Here is a 15,115-nt window from a genome sequence, read left to right as displayed (position 1 = left end):
CCACTGGTCGCAATCTTACGTGTCGGAGTTTAATTGGTACATATAGACAGCGGCGGATCCAGGATACTATTATAGGATGGGCCGTTACATATTACTAAATTTAAATAGACATTCAAATAAAAATAAAACTAAATTTTTTAATGAAAATAGTTTATTTCCTTTACTTGTATCTAAAATTTTCAATTAAATTTGGTGACCTAAAAATATACTTTTTTAATAGTAAATAAATGAAAATTTTATAAAAATCATAGTACTTCTTAACGGGTCGGTTACTCTGTAAATCCTAAAGAAAAAAAATACTTCCTCCGTTCCGGAAATATCGCACCATGGTTGACTTTTACTCCTCTAACCATTACTTTGACTCATAATATCTCAAATCGTGTGCAAATAAAAATTATAAAAAAATAATATTTAGAAAATATATATCGATACGAATCTAACATGACCCCACATGACCAAAATTTATTTACGTACGAATCACAAAAAATGGCCAAAGTCGTAGTGTGAATAGTGTAAAAAACATATGGTGCGATATTTCCGGAACGGAGGAAGTATATACTTTGTAGACGAAAATTAGTCAAATTTTGGCTATATCACTTGGTGTATGTACAAATTTTTAATTTTACATTGGTAGATGTGAGTTACAAATGGCATGCGCCAAAATTACTACGGAGTAAAGAAGAAAAGATCGCAATTTGGATTATACACCCGGGTGCACAGTGCTCATTTTGCATACTGTTGAACATTTATTGAAAATTTAATGAACATTGAGAATGATTTCAATGTACATGTACTAGTGAAATATGTAAACTATATGTTCTATGGATTTGAACTATATGTTCATTGGCTATATGTTCTTTGGGTATGAATAATATGTTCTTTGTATTTGAACTATATGTTCTTTGTAAAAGAGGGTGCACAGTGAGCATTGTGCACCCGGGTGCATAAACCATATTTTGAGAAAAGATAGTTACTCTTATAAGGCTTTAAAAGGAAAAGAAAAACAATAAATAAATGAGAAACTAGTTGGCAGTAGAGCTGTCAAAAATTGACCCGATCCGATAAACCGACCTGAACCGACCTGTATTTTTAATGATTCGAACCCGACCCGATCCAACCCGTTAAAATCGACGACTGATTTTGACCCGTTAATGCATGACCCGAACCCGAACCTGATACCCGACCGAAATATAACCGATAACAAAACTGAGTCAGTTTACCCGACCGAAAAATGACCCGAACCGATGTCAACACCCGACCCGATGTCAACCCGAAACCGATTATAACCCGATGAAACCTATTATTGACTCAATTCGTGACAACCCGTTACCTGAATTTACGCGACATGTTGACAACTCGTTTTTTCATTGACCTAACTAAATAATGACTTAAATCAAGTTAATATTATGTTTTATAATTACCTAAACTAGAACAAGTGAAAAGCGTTAAACCAAATTTAACCAAATTTATAAAAGTTAATTATAAGGTTTAAACTTGACTAATCCTGATAGCTATCATACCCGGTCTTAACCCGTGCCCGATAGTGAACCCGACCTGAATTTTAACCGGCCCGGTAATTATCCGATCCGAACTTGACCCGACTCGTTAAGACCCGAACCCGTAATGGTACCCGACTAGAAAAAGACCCGACCCGAACCCGAACCGAACCCGACCTATACCGAAATGGAAAAATAACCCGACATGACCCGACAAATTTTCAACCTGACCGAACCCGACCTGCACCCGATAATAAAATGACCCGAGATGACCAGACCCGAACCCGACTTGAGTAACCGTTTTGACAGCTCTAGTTGGCAGCCAAAAGTTGGATAAAGGGACTCGAACCCTGCGACCTTGGATCTATAAGGCTTTATACTTACATCCATGGGGCGGGCCAAGGCCCAGGTAGGCCCCCCCTTGGATCCGCCGGTGCATATAGACGCCACATAGATTATGTGTGATCAGAATATTTTTACTATCAATGTAATATTTTTACTATGAAAATATGTGATTAAGGTAATCGGTATAAAGAAGGAAACAAATTATAATATTAAGATCTTCCTACATTTTTTTTGAAAAATGTATAATAGGTTATATAAGTTAAATATTTTAGTTTCCAATTTAAATCATGACACATAATCACAACATGTCATCGTTGTGACACGGCTCAAAGGTCGCATGTTACGACCTTTATCATTTTCATCTTGAAAAAGGGGCCTAAAAATGTTCAATACAAAATCTTGTCTTTAAAAACGGACCTAAAAATGTTCATCGCACATCTTGTCGTGAAAAATTTGCAAAAAAAAATATACTCACTCCATCCCACATTATTCGTTATACTTACCTTTGTATAAAGTTTTAGATGATAAATGATTGTTTGGTTATCAATTGTTATTTTATTGAAAGGTATATATGATAGGAGTTAGTGGAGTATCTTTTAATTGAATGAGATAGCGTGGGGGATCAAACTTTTATAAATGGGAAGAGAAAGACAATATAATAATGGTGTGGTTATTTCTAATTTAGAAGTGTAATAAATAATGTGGAACAGAGGAAAAAAAAAGTGTAACAAGTAATGTACGATGGAGGAAGTATCTTGAAAACATACTAATAATTAAGTAACCTCAAAAAAGTTCAAAAAGTAGTATCGCAAAAAGCTTTTTTTTAACTTTTTCCTTCTTATTTTTAGGTTAAAGAGGAAACATATTAAGTACTAGTCTTATATGCACGTGATGCGTGCGAGTGTATTAAAAATTTATGCTATTACAACACCTTTAGTATAATTATCTTTCGCCCAGTTATGACCTGCCCTAAACTGCCCAAAGACGGAGTTATCATGCCAGAAAATCTGCTCAGAACCACAACCAAGTTGGATGTCTTCAACCAAAAAGATCAGAGTTGCTACCCAACGCCTTAGATTTCATCACAACACAAATAGCAAAGAATAAACTACGAATTGATATGTATAAAAGCCTTTCCATGATCATATGACACAAAAGAAACAAAGTCACTGATTAAGATAAACCACATTCCTATAAATTTATCTAGCATCACAGCCATTACACCATAAGGAACATATTTTCTCCTACGGAATTGGTATTTGGATGCAACCTAACATTCACATCTATATACAATGAATTAAAGTAAATATGATATTAGTGTATTTAACAAAGTAATTCTCGGTAGTAGGAGAAGTCGTCTATTTGAAAGGCTCACGGCAAGACCAATAGATCGACCTACAGAACACTCCCGTGTTCTTTATCTCGTCATAGCAAGAAACAATATACTTCATGCACATGCATGTAAACAACCAACATTCCGCAACGCTATCATAGTTGGAATAACTATGAAAGAGAGATATAAGAGCTTCAGTGTGTGTAACAATCAGATCATAGATCATTGATCTCACTGAAATCCTCTAAGATAAGGTAAATTATCATCATCAACTCTAATCAACCCACAAATTAGTCACATAAAAACATAATTTTTGAGGAAAAATAAAGCTGAAACAATAGTTTTTCAAAGGTTTACTCAGAGTTCCAAAGGTCAGAAACTCTAGTCCACACTAAGTTATCGGGTCCATGAGCACGGCCCGAGGAACGAACCGATCGCAACTCACTTTGGTGTAGTACACATGAAAGATCTAACTCTCCTTCTGCTCCCCGAGCCTCCTGATTGTACTTCGCACGGTTTCTGCACTGGCGGTGCTGTTATTCAAACATAGAAAACAAATAAGTAAAGAAATAAAAACAAAGAAATTATGTATAATTAGCATAAATGGATGCATAAAACTAATACCCCTGTACGGGGTCACATCCAGAGAGGACAGAACATCAATGACAGAGCAAACCCTGACACCCAGGGCACACCCAAGTCAAAGAAAGACTCTAAACCCCAAGCCAAGCATATGCAGCCCAGGCAGATCAAACCTCCCCAGATCACGTATAAAGACACAGAGCAGAGCTAGACAAAGCTGCATCAGTCCAAGAAGGGACCTGCAGGCTAAACGACAACGACAAGGAATAAAGTACATCGCCGTCATACACGTGGCGGCATCTAAGTAGGCCAAAGTACAGAATAGTACGCCTATAAATAGCACCCACATCATTCATGATGGGACACATTCTTACACACGGTACTTGCTCCACCTTCTCTCTATATTCCCTCTCTAAAGACTTCTTATCTATTTGCTGACTTAGGCATCGGAGGGGGTTTCCTCGGTTAAACCCCCGAGGTTAGCTCACGTTTGCTCTGCTTGACAGGGCCAAGGCACTTCGGAACGTCCTCCCAGTTCCATACTCGGAACAAGTGGCGCTAGAAGGAGGGGACTTCCCAGACCTTGCTTCTAAAAGACCTACCCTCTCACAAAATGACTGAGTCAAGCGAACCGATAATCCAGCAGATAGAACCACCCACCTCAAGAAACAACCAGAGAACCACAAATGTACCTTTGTTCGGCATGCCTCAGAGTCTTGGTCCGCCAAGAGAGACACCACAACCTAGAGCTATGGCAACCCCTAGCCAGGGCCAGGGCATCCCAGTTCCAACCAGTGCCTCACTAGCACGATTGGGGGCACAGTTCTCACCCGACCAGATGCGCACAGCCATAGAAGTCCTGACCTTCCTTACTCAGACAACACCACAAGCCCAGGTCATGAGGACAGCCCCAGAGGTTGAGGTTGAGCAGAGGAGAAAACGTCCCAGACCCCAAAACAGTCCGAACGTCTGGAGGAGGAATCTGCAGCAGGAGATGGAAGGGGTTGATAGCCAAGAATATGAGGCAGAAAGTATCACGCCTAGCAGAGCTCAACCCAGAGCAAGGACCGAACAAGCACCCAGTCAGAGGCACCACTCCGGGCCAGGTATGCCAAATCCCACCCGAGCAATAGTTAAACCTGATAATTCCCCCTTCTGTGATGAGATACTCTCGGAAAAAATGGAAAAGATAAAAATGCCCACCTGCAAATATTCCGGAAAGTCAGACCCAACGAATCACCTCTCTGCCTTTGGGGGACACATGATGCTATATACCAACACAGACTCTATGTGGTGTAAGGTCTTCCCTTCCACTCTGGAGGGGATAGCACAGAGCTGGTTCGGTAAAATACCCAAAGGCACCATAACCTCTTTCCGGCAGTTAGCCATCTTGTTTCGCACCCAATATGTGGCAAACATTGCCAGAGAAAGGATGACAGGGGAGCTGATGTCAGTCATCCAAGGACCTCAGGAATCTCTGAGGGAATACATATCCAGATTCAATATGGAGGCATCGAATATACCCAAGTTACAGCAAGAGGTAGCAGTCCTGGCTATGATGACTGGTCTGTGGGATGGAGAATTCAAGAGCTATATGGGCAGAAAGTCATTCACAACCCTGGCAGAGGTACTGGGGAAGGCAAATGAATTTATAAAAAGTGTCGAGATTGGCAGAGCAACCTCACGACGATATGTGGCAAGTGAGAACAATTACGGTAGTCAGAGCAAGAAAGAGCCGTACAAAAAAGAATACCCAGACAAAAGAGAAAATCAACAGCCCAGAAAAGATTGGCACGGGCAGGTCAGAGGAAGAGGTAGTGAGTTCAAAACTGAAAAGCGAGGCAAATTCAACGAATACACTCCTCTGGTTGCATCCAGAACCCAGATTTTTGCTATCAGCAAGGAGGATGAGAAATGGCAGAGACCACCGAAAATGTACAACAAATACAGGGACACGAAGAAGTACTGTGATTTTCACAAGGATCATGGTCATCTCACAGAGGAGTGCACTCACTTGAAAGATAACATTGAGGACCTGATCCGAAGGGGGTACCTAACACAATTTAAGGCAAAGAGCTCGTATAGCAGGACCTACGAAAACAGGGATGATGAGGGTCGATTTGATAACAGAAAGACAGAGCAAAAGCAGAACCACCCAGCAGATCAGAAGAGGTCGAATGATATACTGGTCATAACAGGAGGACCAGTTTACGCTGGTACTACAGCCAGCGGTGCTAAGGCCAGTGTGAGCGAATTTAAACACCAGGTTAATTACCATAACTCAGGAAAATGGCCTGCCCCTCCAAAAATCCCACAGTGCACCTTTACGGAAGATGATTGTAAGGGCATAATTTATCCCCATGATGACCCAGTGGTGTTAGCTCTGGATGTGGCTAACAGAAAAATCCATCGAATCCTGATAGACGGAGGTAGCTCGGCAAACATTCTATTCTGGCCAGCTTTCCAAGAGCTGCAGATTGAAGAAAAGCACGTAAAACCAGTTAGCTACCCAGTAATTGGTTTCACAGGGGCAACGGTGATACCAGAAGGAATAGTCAATTTACCTGTCCAAATTGGGCAGGGGAAAGATATCAAGGATGTCATGGTTGATTTCATGATAGTGAAAGTACCCGCAGCATACAACGCCATTCTGGGCAGACCATTTATCCATGATGCAGGAGCAGTGGTGTCTACTTATCACCTCACCATGATGTACACAACGAATGATAACAGATCAGCTAAGGTCAAGGGAAACCAAGAGCAGGCCAAGAGATGCTACCACACAGCCCTGAAACAGCCACCCAGACCCCCACCCCTGGCAGAGGCAGACATTCCCTTGTCCAGAAAGAGAAAGAGAGCAGAGCGTAAAAAAGACGCACTACTGGACATGGAGAATTTTGAGCATCGTGAAGAAGGACTGTTAAAACCAGCCCCAGCAGAAGAAACAGAGGAGATAGAGCTGGAAGAAGGAGTAGAGGACAGAACAGTCCGAATTAGCACAGATATAGACCTTTCCCTGAGGGTAAATATCATCGATCTGTTGCGAGAGCACGCGGACATATTTGCCTTCTCTGCCGACGAAATGCCAGGGATTGATCCCAACGTCATGGTCCACAGGTTGAATGTTAACAGAGAAGTCAGGCCGGTAAAACAGAAGAAGAGAACTTTTTCGACAGAGAAGAATGTAGCCATCCAGGAAGAGATCAGCAAACTGTTAGCAGCCAAATTCATAGAAGAGTGTGACTACCCAGAATGGTTGGCTAATGTCGTGATGGTAAAGAAAGCAAATGGTCAATGGAGGATGTGCGTAGACTTTACAGACCTTAACAGGGCTTGTCCGAAGGATTGTTACCCGCTACCCAGGATAGATCAACTGGTGGATTCCACCAGCGGGCATGCCCTGCTGAGTTTCATGGATGCCTTTTCGGGCTATCACCAGATCAGTTTGTTAGAATCAGACCGGAAAAAAGCCGCCTTCATTACAGACGTTGGAGTTTACAACTACAGGGCTATGCCGTTTGGTCTAAAGAATGCAGGGGACACATACCAGAAACTGGTAGACAAAATATTCGCAGGACAAAAAGGCCGAAACGTGGAGGTGTATATAGATGACTCCATAGTCAAGAGCAAAAAGGAGGGTGATCACATTAAGGATCTGAAGGAAACTTTTGCAACATTGAGGCAATTTGGTATGAAGTTAAACCCAAAAAAATGCGTGTTCGGTGTTAAGTCCGGAAAATTTTTGGGGTTCCTGGTCAGTGAAAGAGGAATTGATGCGTAGAGGCCATACTCAACCTACCAGAACCAAGAAACATACGAGACATCCAGAGGTTGACTGGGAAAATGGCAGCACTCACCAGGTTCATCAGCAAGTCCGCGGATAAGTCTCTCCCCTTTTTCCAAGTGCTAAAGGGAAACAAAACATTTAAATGGGGAGAAGAGCAAGAGAAAGCATTCAAGGAGGTGAAGAACCACTTGAAAAGCCTCCCAACCATAGCCAGACCAGAAGTGGGGGACATATTACAGCTATACATCTCTGCCTCCAAGAAAACTGTAGCAGCAGCTCTAGTAGTCGAGAAGGATAAAATCCAGCAGCCAGTCTACTTTGTCAGCCACATCCTCAACCCAGCAGAACAGAGGTACCCCCTGATTGAAAAAATGGCCTTTGCCATCATGATAGCTGCCAGGAAATTGAAACCATACTTTGACGCACATAAAGTGCAAGTGTTAACTAATCAACCTTTAGAGAAGTCATTGCAAAGGTTAGATACTTCTGGTAGACTCCTAAAATGGGCGGTGGAACTCTCAGAATATGACATCGAGTACAAACCCAGAACCGCCATAAAAGCACAGGCACTGGCAGATTTCATAGCAGAGGCATCATACGAGGAGGAGGAAGAGCCATTGGGGACTTCGCAGATCTCAGTAGACGGCTCCGCTGCAGTCACAGGGTCGGGTGCAGGTATCATAATGGTATCACTAGAAGGCAACGTTTTCGAATATGCTATAAAATTCAAATTCAAAGCTTCAAATAACGAGGCAGAGTATGAGGCGGCAATCGCAGGAATCCAGATGTGCAAAGCAGCAGATGCTAAGAAAATAGTGCTCAAAACCGATTCACAGCTGGTGGCCAGCCAATATAGAGGTGAATATGAAGCCAGAGAACCGTCTATGCAAAGGTACTTGGCCTTGATAAAAGAAGCAGTAGCCCAGCTAGAAAGCTTTGAGATTCAACTGGTTCCCAGGGCAGAGAACAGTCAAGCAGACGCCCTATCCAAATTAGCAAGTTCGACGCTACAGGACTTGGAAAGAACAGTGATGGTAGAGGTCCAGGAAGAAAAGAGCATTGACAAAAAGCCTGCAGTCAACTTCATTGACACTGAGCCACAGTGGTATGACAGTATAGTCTCATACAAGCTGGGAAGGGGCCTTCCCACAGCAGAGCAAGAGCAGAAAAAAGTAAAACGAAACGAGCATTGGTTTGTCATTTACCAGGGTAAACTGTACAAGAAATCCTTTTCGTTGCCTCTGCTGAGATGTATATCAACAGAGGAGTCACAACGAGTCATTGAGGAAATACACGAGGGAATATGTGGAAACCACATAGGTGGCAGGACATTAGCCTTGAAAGCTCTCAGAGCAGGATATTATTGGCCAACCATGGTAAGTGATTCTCAAGCATATGCTAAAAAAGTGCGACAAGTGCCAGAAATTCGCCCCAGTGATCAACCAACCCTCTAATGACTTACAGCCAATCATCAACCCCATACCATTCGCCCAGTGGGGAATGGATATTCTGGGACCATTCACAGCAGCACGCGGGGGAAGAAAATTTCTGATCGTGGCAGTTGACTATTTTACTAAGTGGATTGAGGCAGAGCCCACTAAAAGCATAACAGCCAAGCGGATGAAGGATTTCATCTGGAAGAACATTGTGACAAGGTTCGGCATCCCAGAAAGTTTAGTCTTCGATCATGGAACACAGTTCGACTGCACTCCTATAAAGGATTACTGCGCTGAACTAAGAATAAAATTCGCATACGCATCTGTGTGCCATCCCCAGAGCAATGGTCAGGCAGAGGCAGCAAATAAACAAATCCTGGGAGCACTGCGAAAGAAGGTAGAAGATTTTAAGGGTGCATGGGCCGACCTTATTCCAGAGATCTTGTGGTCCAACAGGACCACTGAAAAAGAAGCAACGGGAGAAAGTCCTTACAAACTAGCTTTTGGGGCTGAGGCGGTCCTGCCTGTCGAAGTGGGTCTACCTAGCTTTAGAGTGCAGTACTATGAGGAAGGCACTAATGAGCAGCGTATGAGGGAAGCATTAGATCTCTTACCAGAAGTCAGGCTGCAAGCAGAGCTCAAGTTGGAAGCAAACAAAGAAAAAATGAGCAGGGCATACAACAAGAGGGTAAAGCACAGCCCTATGCAGGTGGGGGATCTGGTCCTCAGAAGAACAGCTGCCACTGGAAAGGGAAAGGCAGAAGGAAAATTCACTGCCAATTGGGAAGGACCTTACCAGATCACAAAAGAGGTAGCCCCAGGCTCGTACCATCTAATGACGATGGAAGGAAGAGAATTGAAGAACAGCTGGAACGCCAACATGCTAAAGAAATACTATGTATAGACACAAGAAGTTAATACTATAACAAGGCAATAGAAGCCAGAGTAGATCTCTTTACTTTTGTAATTTTCCACGCTTACAAGCATAATAAAAATTGGCCCAGCTACCTTCGATAAGAAGAAAGCGCGTCAGGTCTCTTGGAAAAGTAAAAGGTGAACGGCTAAAACTCGTAAAAAAAAAAGAGAGAAACGCTACCCACAAATAACTTGGTCTGATCAACCAAGTTATTGGGTAAGTTTTTTCTCAACGAGATTTAAGCGAAAACGTTTCTCGAGTTTTGTCCTGGCCAAAGCCAGGACAATTCAATAATGCGCAGCCAAAGTAGGCTGGAATATGAAGGAAATAATGCCCTTGGTCCAAGTATGCATTCTATGTTAAGTCTAATAAATGCGGTTCAGTATTAATTAACAAGTTAATAATTCAGTGAGATCAAGTGAGCTGAATGCCTAGCTAGAGGCCGCTTCAGTTCAAGTGGAATTAATGATATTAATCCACAGCTTACTCTTGACTGAACCCGCAGGGTCACACAAATAGTACGTAAACGGATCAAGTATTTAATGGTATTAAATACTCCATCTATGAATATTCGGAACCGACGGATCTTGGTTTCAGTGGGAGCTAAGATCGTCACAGGCAAGAAATGAATACTCCGGAAACGATGATATTGCCGGAAACGGAAATATGGATCGTATCGGAAATATGAATATTATCCAAGTCGTAGATGTTGCCGGAAACGGAAACATGGTACGTATCGGAAAATATTATTGGAAATGGAAATATTACCAGAATCGGAAATATTACCGGAAACGGAAATATTGTCAGAATCGGAAATATTACCGGAATCGGAAAATAATTCCGGAAACGGAAATATTAAATATTTGTTCGAAACGGAAATTAATTCCGGAATCGGAAATGTTAAATATTGTTCGTATCGGAAATAGATTCCGGAAATGGAAATTTAATCGGAAGCGTATCGTACGAATTAGCATCGGACGAGGCTTGCCGGACGAAGGCCCAGCACGAAGCCGGGGCCATCGCCCAGCAAGCATGCGCGCCACAAGCCCAGCCAAGGCAGCGGCCAGGCCTACCGCAAGGCAGGCCCAGCGCGCGCCAAGGGCCACGGCTGCGTGGGCCGTGCTGCGCGGGCTGCTGCTCGCACGCGCATGGGCAGCCCTTGTGGCTGCCGTGTGTGTGTGAGTTTGTGCTCATGCGTGATTCCTGAATCTACAAGAGTCAGTGTATGATTAAATTTCTATTCCTAAATGGATAAATTAATTAAATAGAATTCATGTAGAATTCTAATTCCAATTAATTCGCATCCTACTAGGATTACGATTCCTTTTCCATAACTCTATAAATAAAGGCCTAGGGGTCATAATTTATACACAAGTTTCAAAGTATTCAAAAGTGAGTTTTTTGAGAGAAAATTAAAACACACATCTTGCTCAAAAGTGCCGAAATTTTCTAGTACCTTAAGGGCGATTCTAGTTGGTCAATCTTAAGGCGGATCCGGACGTGCTGTGGACTATCTACGGAGGGACGACACTTGGAGTCCTAAAAGACTTGTTCTTGTTCGGTTCGGGCGCAGCTAGGGAGGGCACGCAACAAAGAGTATGCATCTAAATTATGCTATATGATTATGTGTAAATAATATGTTGTCCTGGGTTAATGGTTGTTTCCGCATGATCTATGTAGTGTCATATGTATCATAACCTAACAGTGGTATCACGAGCCCCTTATTATTTTCATAATCTAAATTGCATGAACATGGTTAAATATTACAAATTTGCAAGAATTAAAAGGGGTGATTAATTTTCGTAATTGTTAATTAATTGCAAATTGCGTTTATTTAATTATATGTACGCAGTTTTTCGGCAGTTTCTTCATTACTCATCCGAATTGAGTGATTTTTGTGTCAATTCCGCATGTAAAAGGCATTCTAAAATTTTGACAAAAATAATATTTTTCTGCCGAACCCAGAATTCTCAAATTCGAAGCCTAACTATGACTTTTCGAAGGTTTTAGTTTTTCGAATGCAAAATTTCGTAAATTTAAGATGTTAAATTAAATATTTGCGATTCTTGTTGATAAATCTTGAATTTTTGATTGACCTACTGCATATGTTTAACAAGTTTGAATGCCTAGTCTTGTTAATTATGCAATCTAATTTGTAATTATGATTAATTTGTTGAAAATTAGAATAATTTAGAATTAATTTGATTTTCATAATTAATTGTAATTTAATTAGAAACCTATGATTAAAAACCACCATAAAAATTGTAAATTTACGATAAATTTTAAATTTTTATGACCTAGACTTGAATCCATATCAATCGGAAATCAATTGGATAATAAATTTTCGATTTTTTCGCCCTAAAATTATGAAATTAATAATATTTATTAATTTGTCATTAATTTTAAATATAAATTTTAAATTTTTATGCGATTCGTTCAAATAACTTGCACGCACGAAGCAATGGACGCTTCGTGTTACCCTTAAGGGGTGTTGTATAATGCGGGCATGCGACGACGAGCAAGGGAGCTCGTCGCCCGTGCGGCACGAATGCAATGAGCAAGGGCGTAGTGCACGAGCACAAGGCAGCAGCCCTGCCTTGTGTCGTGTGCCACGAGCAATGAACGAATGGGCATGGGCGAAGGGCGAGCCAAGGCAGTCGCGTGTGGGCAGCAAGCGAGCTGCGCCACAACGCGCGCTGCCTCGCACAATTGCGCGCAGCCTCGCGCGCAGCGAGCGCAAGCTCGCGTGCCACGAGCGCTGCGCCCAGCACTGCTCGCGCGCGCAGCGCGCGATGTCGCTCGCCCAGCGAGCGATGTCGCGCACCAGCGAGCGATGGCTCGCGCCAGCGAGCGATGGCTCGCGCGCGCAGCGCGCGATGTCGCTCGCCCAGCGAGCGATGTCGCGCCCCAGCGAGCGATGGCTCGCGCGCACAGCGAGCGAGCCAGCGCGCCCAGCGAGCGATCTCGCGCGCGCACTGCGAGCGATAGCTCGCGTGCGATGGGGCGCTGTGCGGAGGCTTGCGATAGGACAGCAGCAGCTATGCGACGAGCGCATGGGCTGCGCGCACATGGCCAGCAATGGCTGTGTGCGTACGGCCCATGGGCGTGCAACGCGTAGGGTGTTTGCGTTACGATTAGATCGTTTTGAATGTTTAATTTGAAAATTTCAGTTCACGTAATTTTAATTAATTTTAAAATTAATAATTTGAATTAATTTCTTGGATTTTAATTTTGAATATTATAATTATAATAAATGGAATTTATTCTAATTATTTTACTAAAATTAAAATCATGAATTAATTTAAATACGACTGAAATTAAATTAAATTTTTGGATTCAATTATAAATTTATATGAGCTTTAAATTTTAATTAAATTTGTATGTTTCCGGTTAGACTAGAAATACAATTTTATGTTTAAAATTAGTAAAGCATATGAATTTATTGGTTTGAGTGGGAGCGCTTTTTAGTCATAAACTCTTGATTAGGTCTACAAATCCTTAAGGTTAAAACAACTCGATTAGAATTAATAAGGACTGAATAATTGGTAGATTATTGGTGCCCTTGATTAATTGCTGCAAATGTTTACGTGATGCATAATGTGTTTTACTAACCAGCTATGTGGGCCATTCATGATAATGAATGGGTGAATGGTATATATTGTATATGTACTGTTTTGCAGGTTATGAAGTGACTAGTATGGCCCAAATAGGATAGAAAATATGGTCTGCGTACCATTAATTTGAATGTAATTGGTCTAAAGCACCAAAGTTATTTTTCAATTCAAAATGGTCTGCGTACCATCAAATAGTTGTAATTAGTTATAGCTTATCCTATTTGAAGAAAATGGTGCCTCCCACGGAGATTTTCAAGACGGACTTTGAAGTCAAAGCTTCAAGATGAAGTCGGGCCATACTAGATCACAAATATCTTATGCATGTTTTAAGTTATTTATTGTTTTAAATATGTCTTAAAATGCATGAGATCATAAGCTTGATTATGTTGCATGATTAAGGATTTTAGTTCACTTAAAATCTAACCAACATAGTAAGAGCCTTAAGTTCCAAACTTAAAAATTGAGTTAAAAGGTGCCATGCCAAAATATACACTTGCTTGGATATCCTTTACATCAATCTAGTAATAGTTTTCGCTCAGCGAGGTGTTACTTATTGGTCCTAAAGGGGCAAGGTACACAAGTAATTGTGAGTACATGTTAGTTTTGGTGAAACTCAACGATATAAGTAAGGAGTCCTTTTATGTCGTGGCAAATTCGATAGGTTTACCTAACAAGTTCTTAGACGTACCTATCAACCAAGAATAGTTTCTAGACTATTAGCAAAAGGCTTTTGCTTACCTAAGATGTTCTAGGATTAAGTCGACAAACTGTGCTTAGTTCTTCAATGATTTTAGGATCTTGGAATCATTTTATTCACACCTGCCGGAACACATAACTTGAATAAAATGCTTAATAAACATTGAATTATGCATGTATTTAAGTTTATTAAGAGAAACTGTGAATGGTTATTTATTTGTTTATTCTTTTCAATTGTAGTTTTAATATGGCAAACAACAATCAAAACATCATCATGGGTTCTGAGCTTATGGTCAAGCTGAACCTGACAAATTTTCTTGAATGGGAAGCTAAGCTAGTTGAAATAGTCAAACTCAATGGACTTGAGTATGTACTATCACATCCCATGCCAAGCTACTATGCCAGAGACATGACCCCTGAGAGATTTTACGCCTGGGATGCGGATCTCAAAAAGGTTATGAGTCTCATGCTGAACAATATCCCTGATGATTGGGCTAGAAGGTTTGTAGCCTATGAACCTTTTACGCTCATCAAGAATCTGAGGGATATCTGTCGTGGAAGTACGGAGGACAGGGACCTGAACGTCCATGAGTTGATTGAATCAATGTCTGGTCTAAAGGTTAGTTCTCCCAACAGGTGTTATAGGATGGAGGTCCAAGAAACACATGTTCAGCTCCTTCGCACTAAACAGAGGGTAGGCGTCCCACTGAGGTTCCATGTGGATCTTATGTGTTCATATTTTGATCGCCTAAGTCTACTAGGAACACCAATAAGCGAAAGGATGGCAGTCTCTGTCTTGCTCAATTCACTACACAGTGGGTTTGGTCGCTTCAAGCAACAATACCTAAGTGAACCAAGAGAAGAAACAGTTGCAGAATTTATTCACCTTGTCAGAAAGGCTGAAATAGTA

At 41.5% G+C, this 15,115-nt stretch overlaps 1 protein-coding gene and 2 non-coding genes across 3 annotated transcripts; 1 reads left to right on the top strand and 2 right to left on the bottom strand.

Moving 5' to 3' along the window:
- Positions 1 to 2,959: 2,959 nt before the first annotated feature.
- On the bottom strand, positions 2,960 to 3,098 carry LOC130468389 (small nucleolar RNA snoR80). Its single transcript, XR_008928777.1, has one exon. It is a non-coding gene; the product is annotated as a small nucleolar RNA snoR80 (small nucleolar RNA).
- A 265-nt stretch (positions 3,099 to 3,363) lies between these two features.
- Positions 3,364 to 3,449, bottom strand: LOC130468371 (small nucleolar RNA R11/Z151). Its single transcript, XR_008928759.1, has one exon. It is a non-coding gene; the product is annotated as a small nucleolar RNA R11/Z151 (small nucleolar RNA).
- A 4,150-nt stretch (positions 3,450 to 7,599) lies between these two features.
- On the top strand, positions 7,600 to 8,997 carry LOC130467485 (uncharacterized). Its single transcript, XM_056836001.1, has one exon. The coding sequence runs from the start codon at positions 7,600 to 7,602 to the stop codon at positions 8,995 to 8,997; it is 1,398 nt and encodes a 465-aa protein (XP_056691979.1).
- The last annotated feature ends 6,118 nt before the right edge of the window (positions 8,998 to 15,115 follow it).

The sequence above is a fragment of the Spinacia oleracea genome, chromosome 2 (assembly GCF_020520425.1).
Source record: "Spinacia oleracea cultivar Varoflay chromosome 2, BTI_SOV_V1, whole genome shotgun sequence".
Classification (NCBI taxonomy): Eukaryota; Viridiplantae; Streptophyta; class Magnoliopsida; order Caryophyllales; family Amaranthaceae; genus Spinacia; species Spinacia oleracea.
The sequence above is the reverse complement of the archived record's forward strand: the minus strand, read 5'-3'. Positions and strand labels throughout refer to the sequence as shown.

Excerpts from the sequence above, each read along its gene's own strand:
- LOC130467485 (XM_056836001.1), top strand. The coding sequence starts at position 7,600 with ATGGCAGCACTCACCAGGTTCATCAGCAAGTCCGCGGATAAGTCTCTC.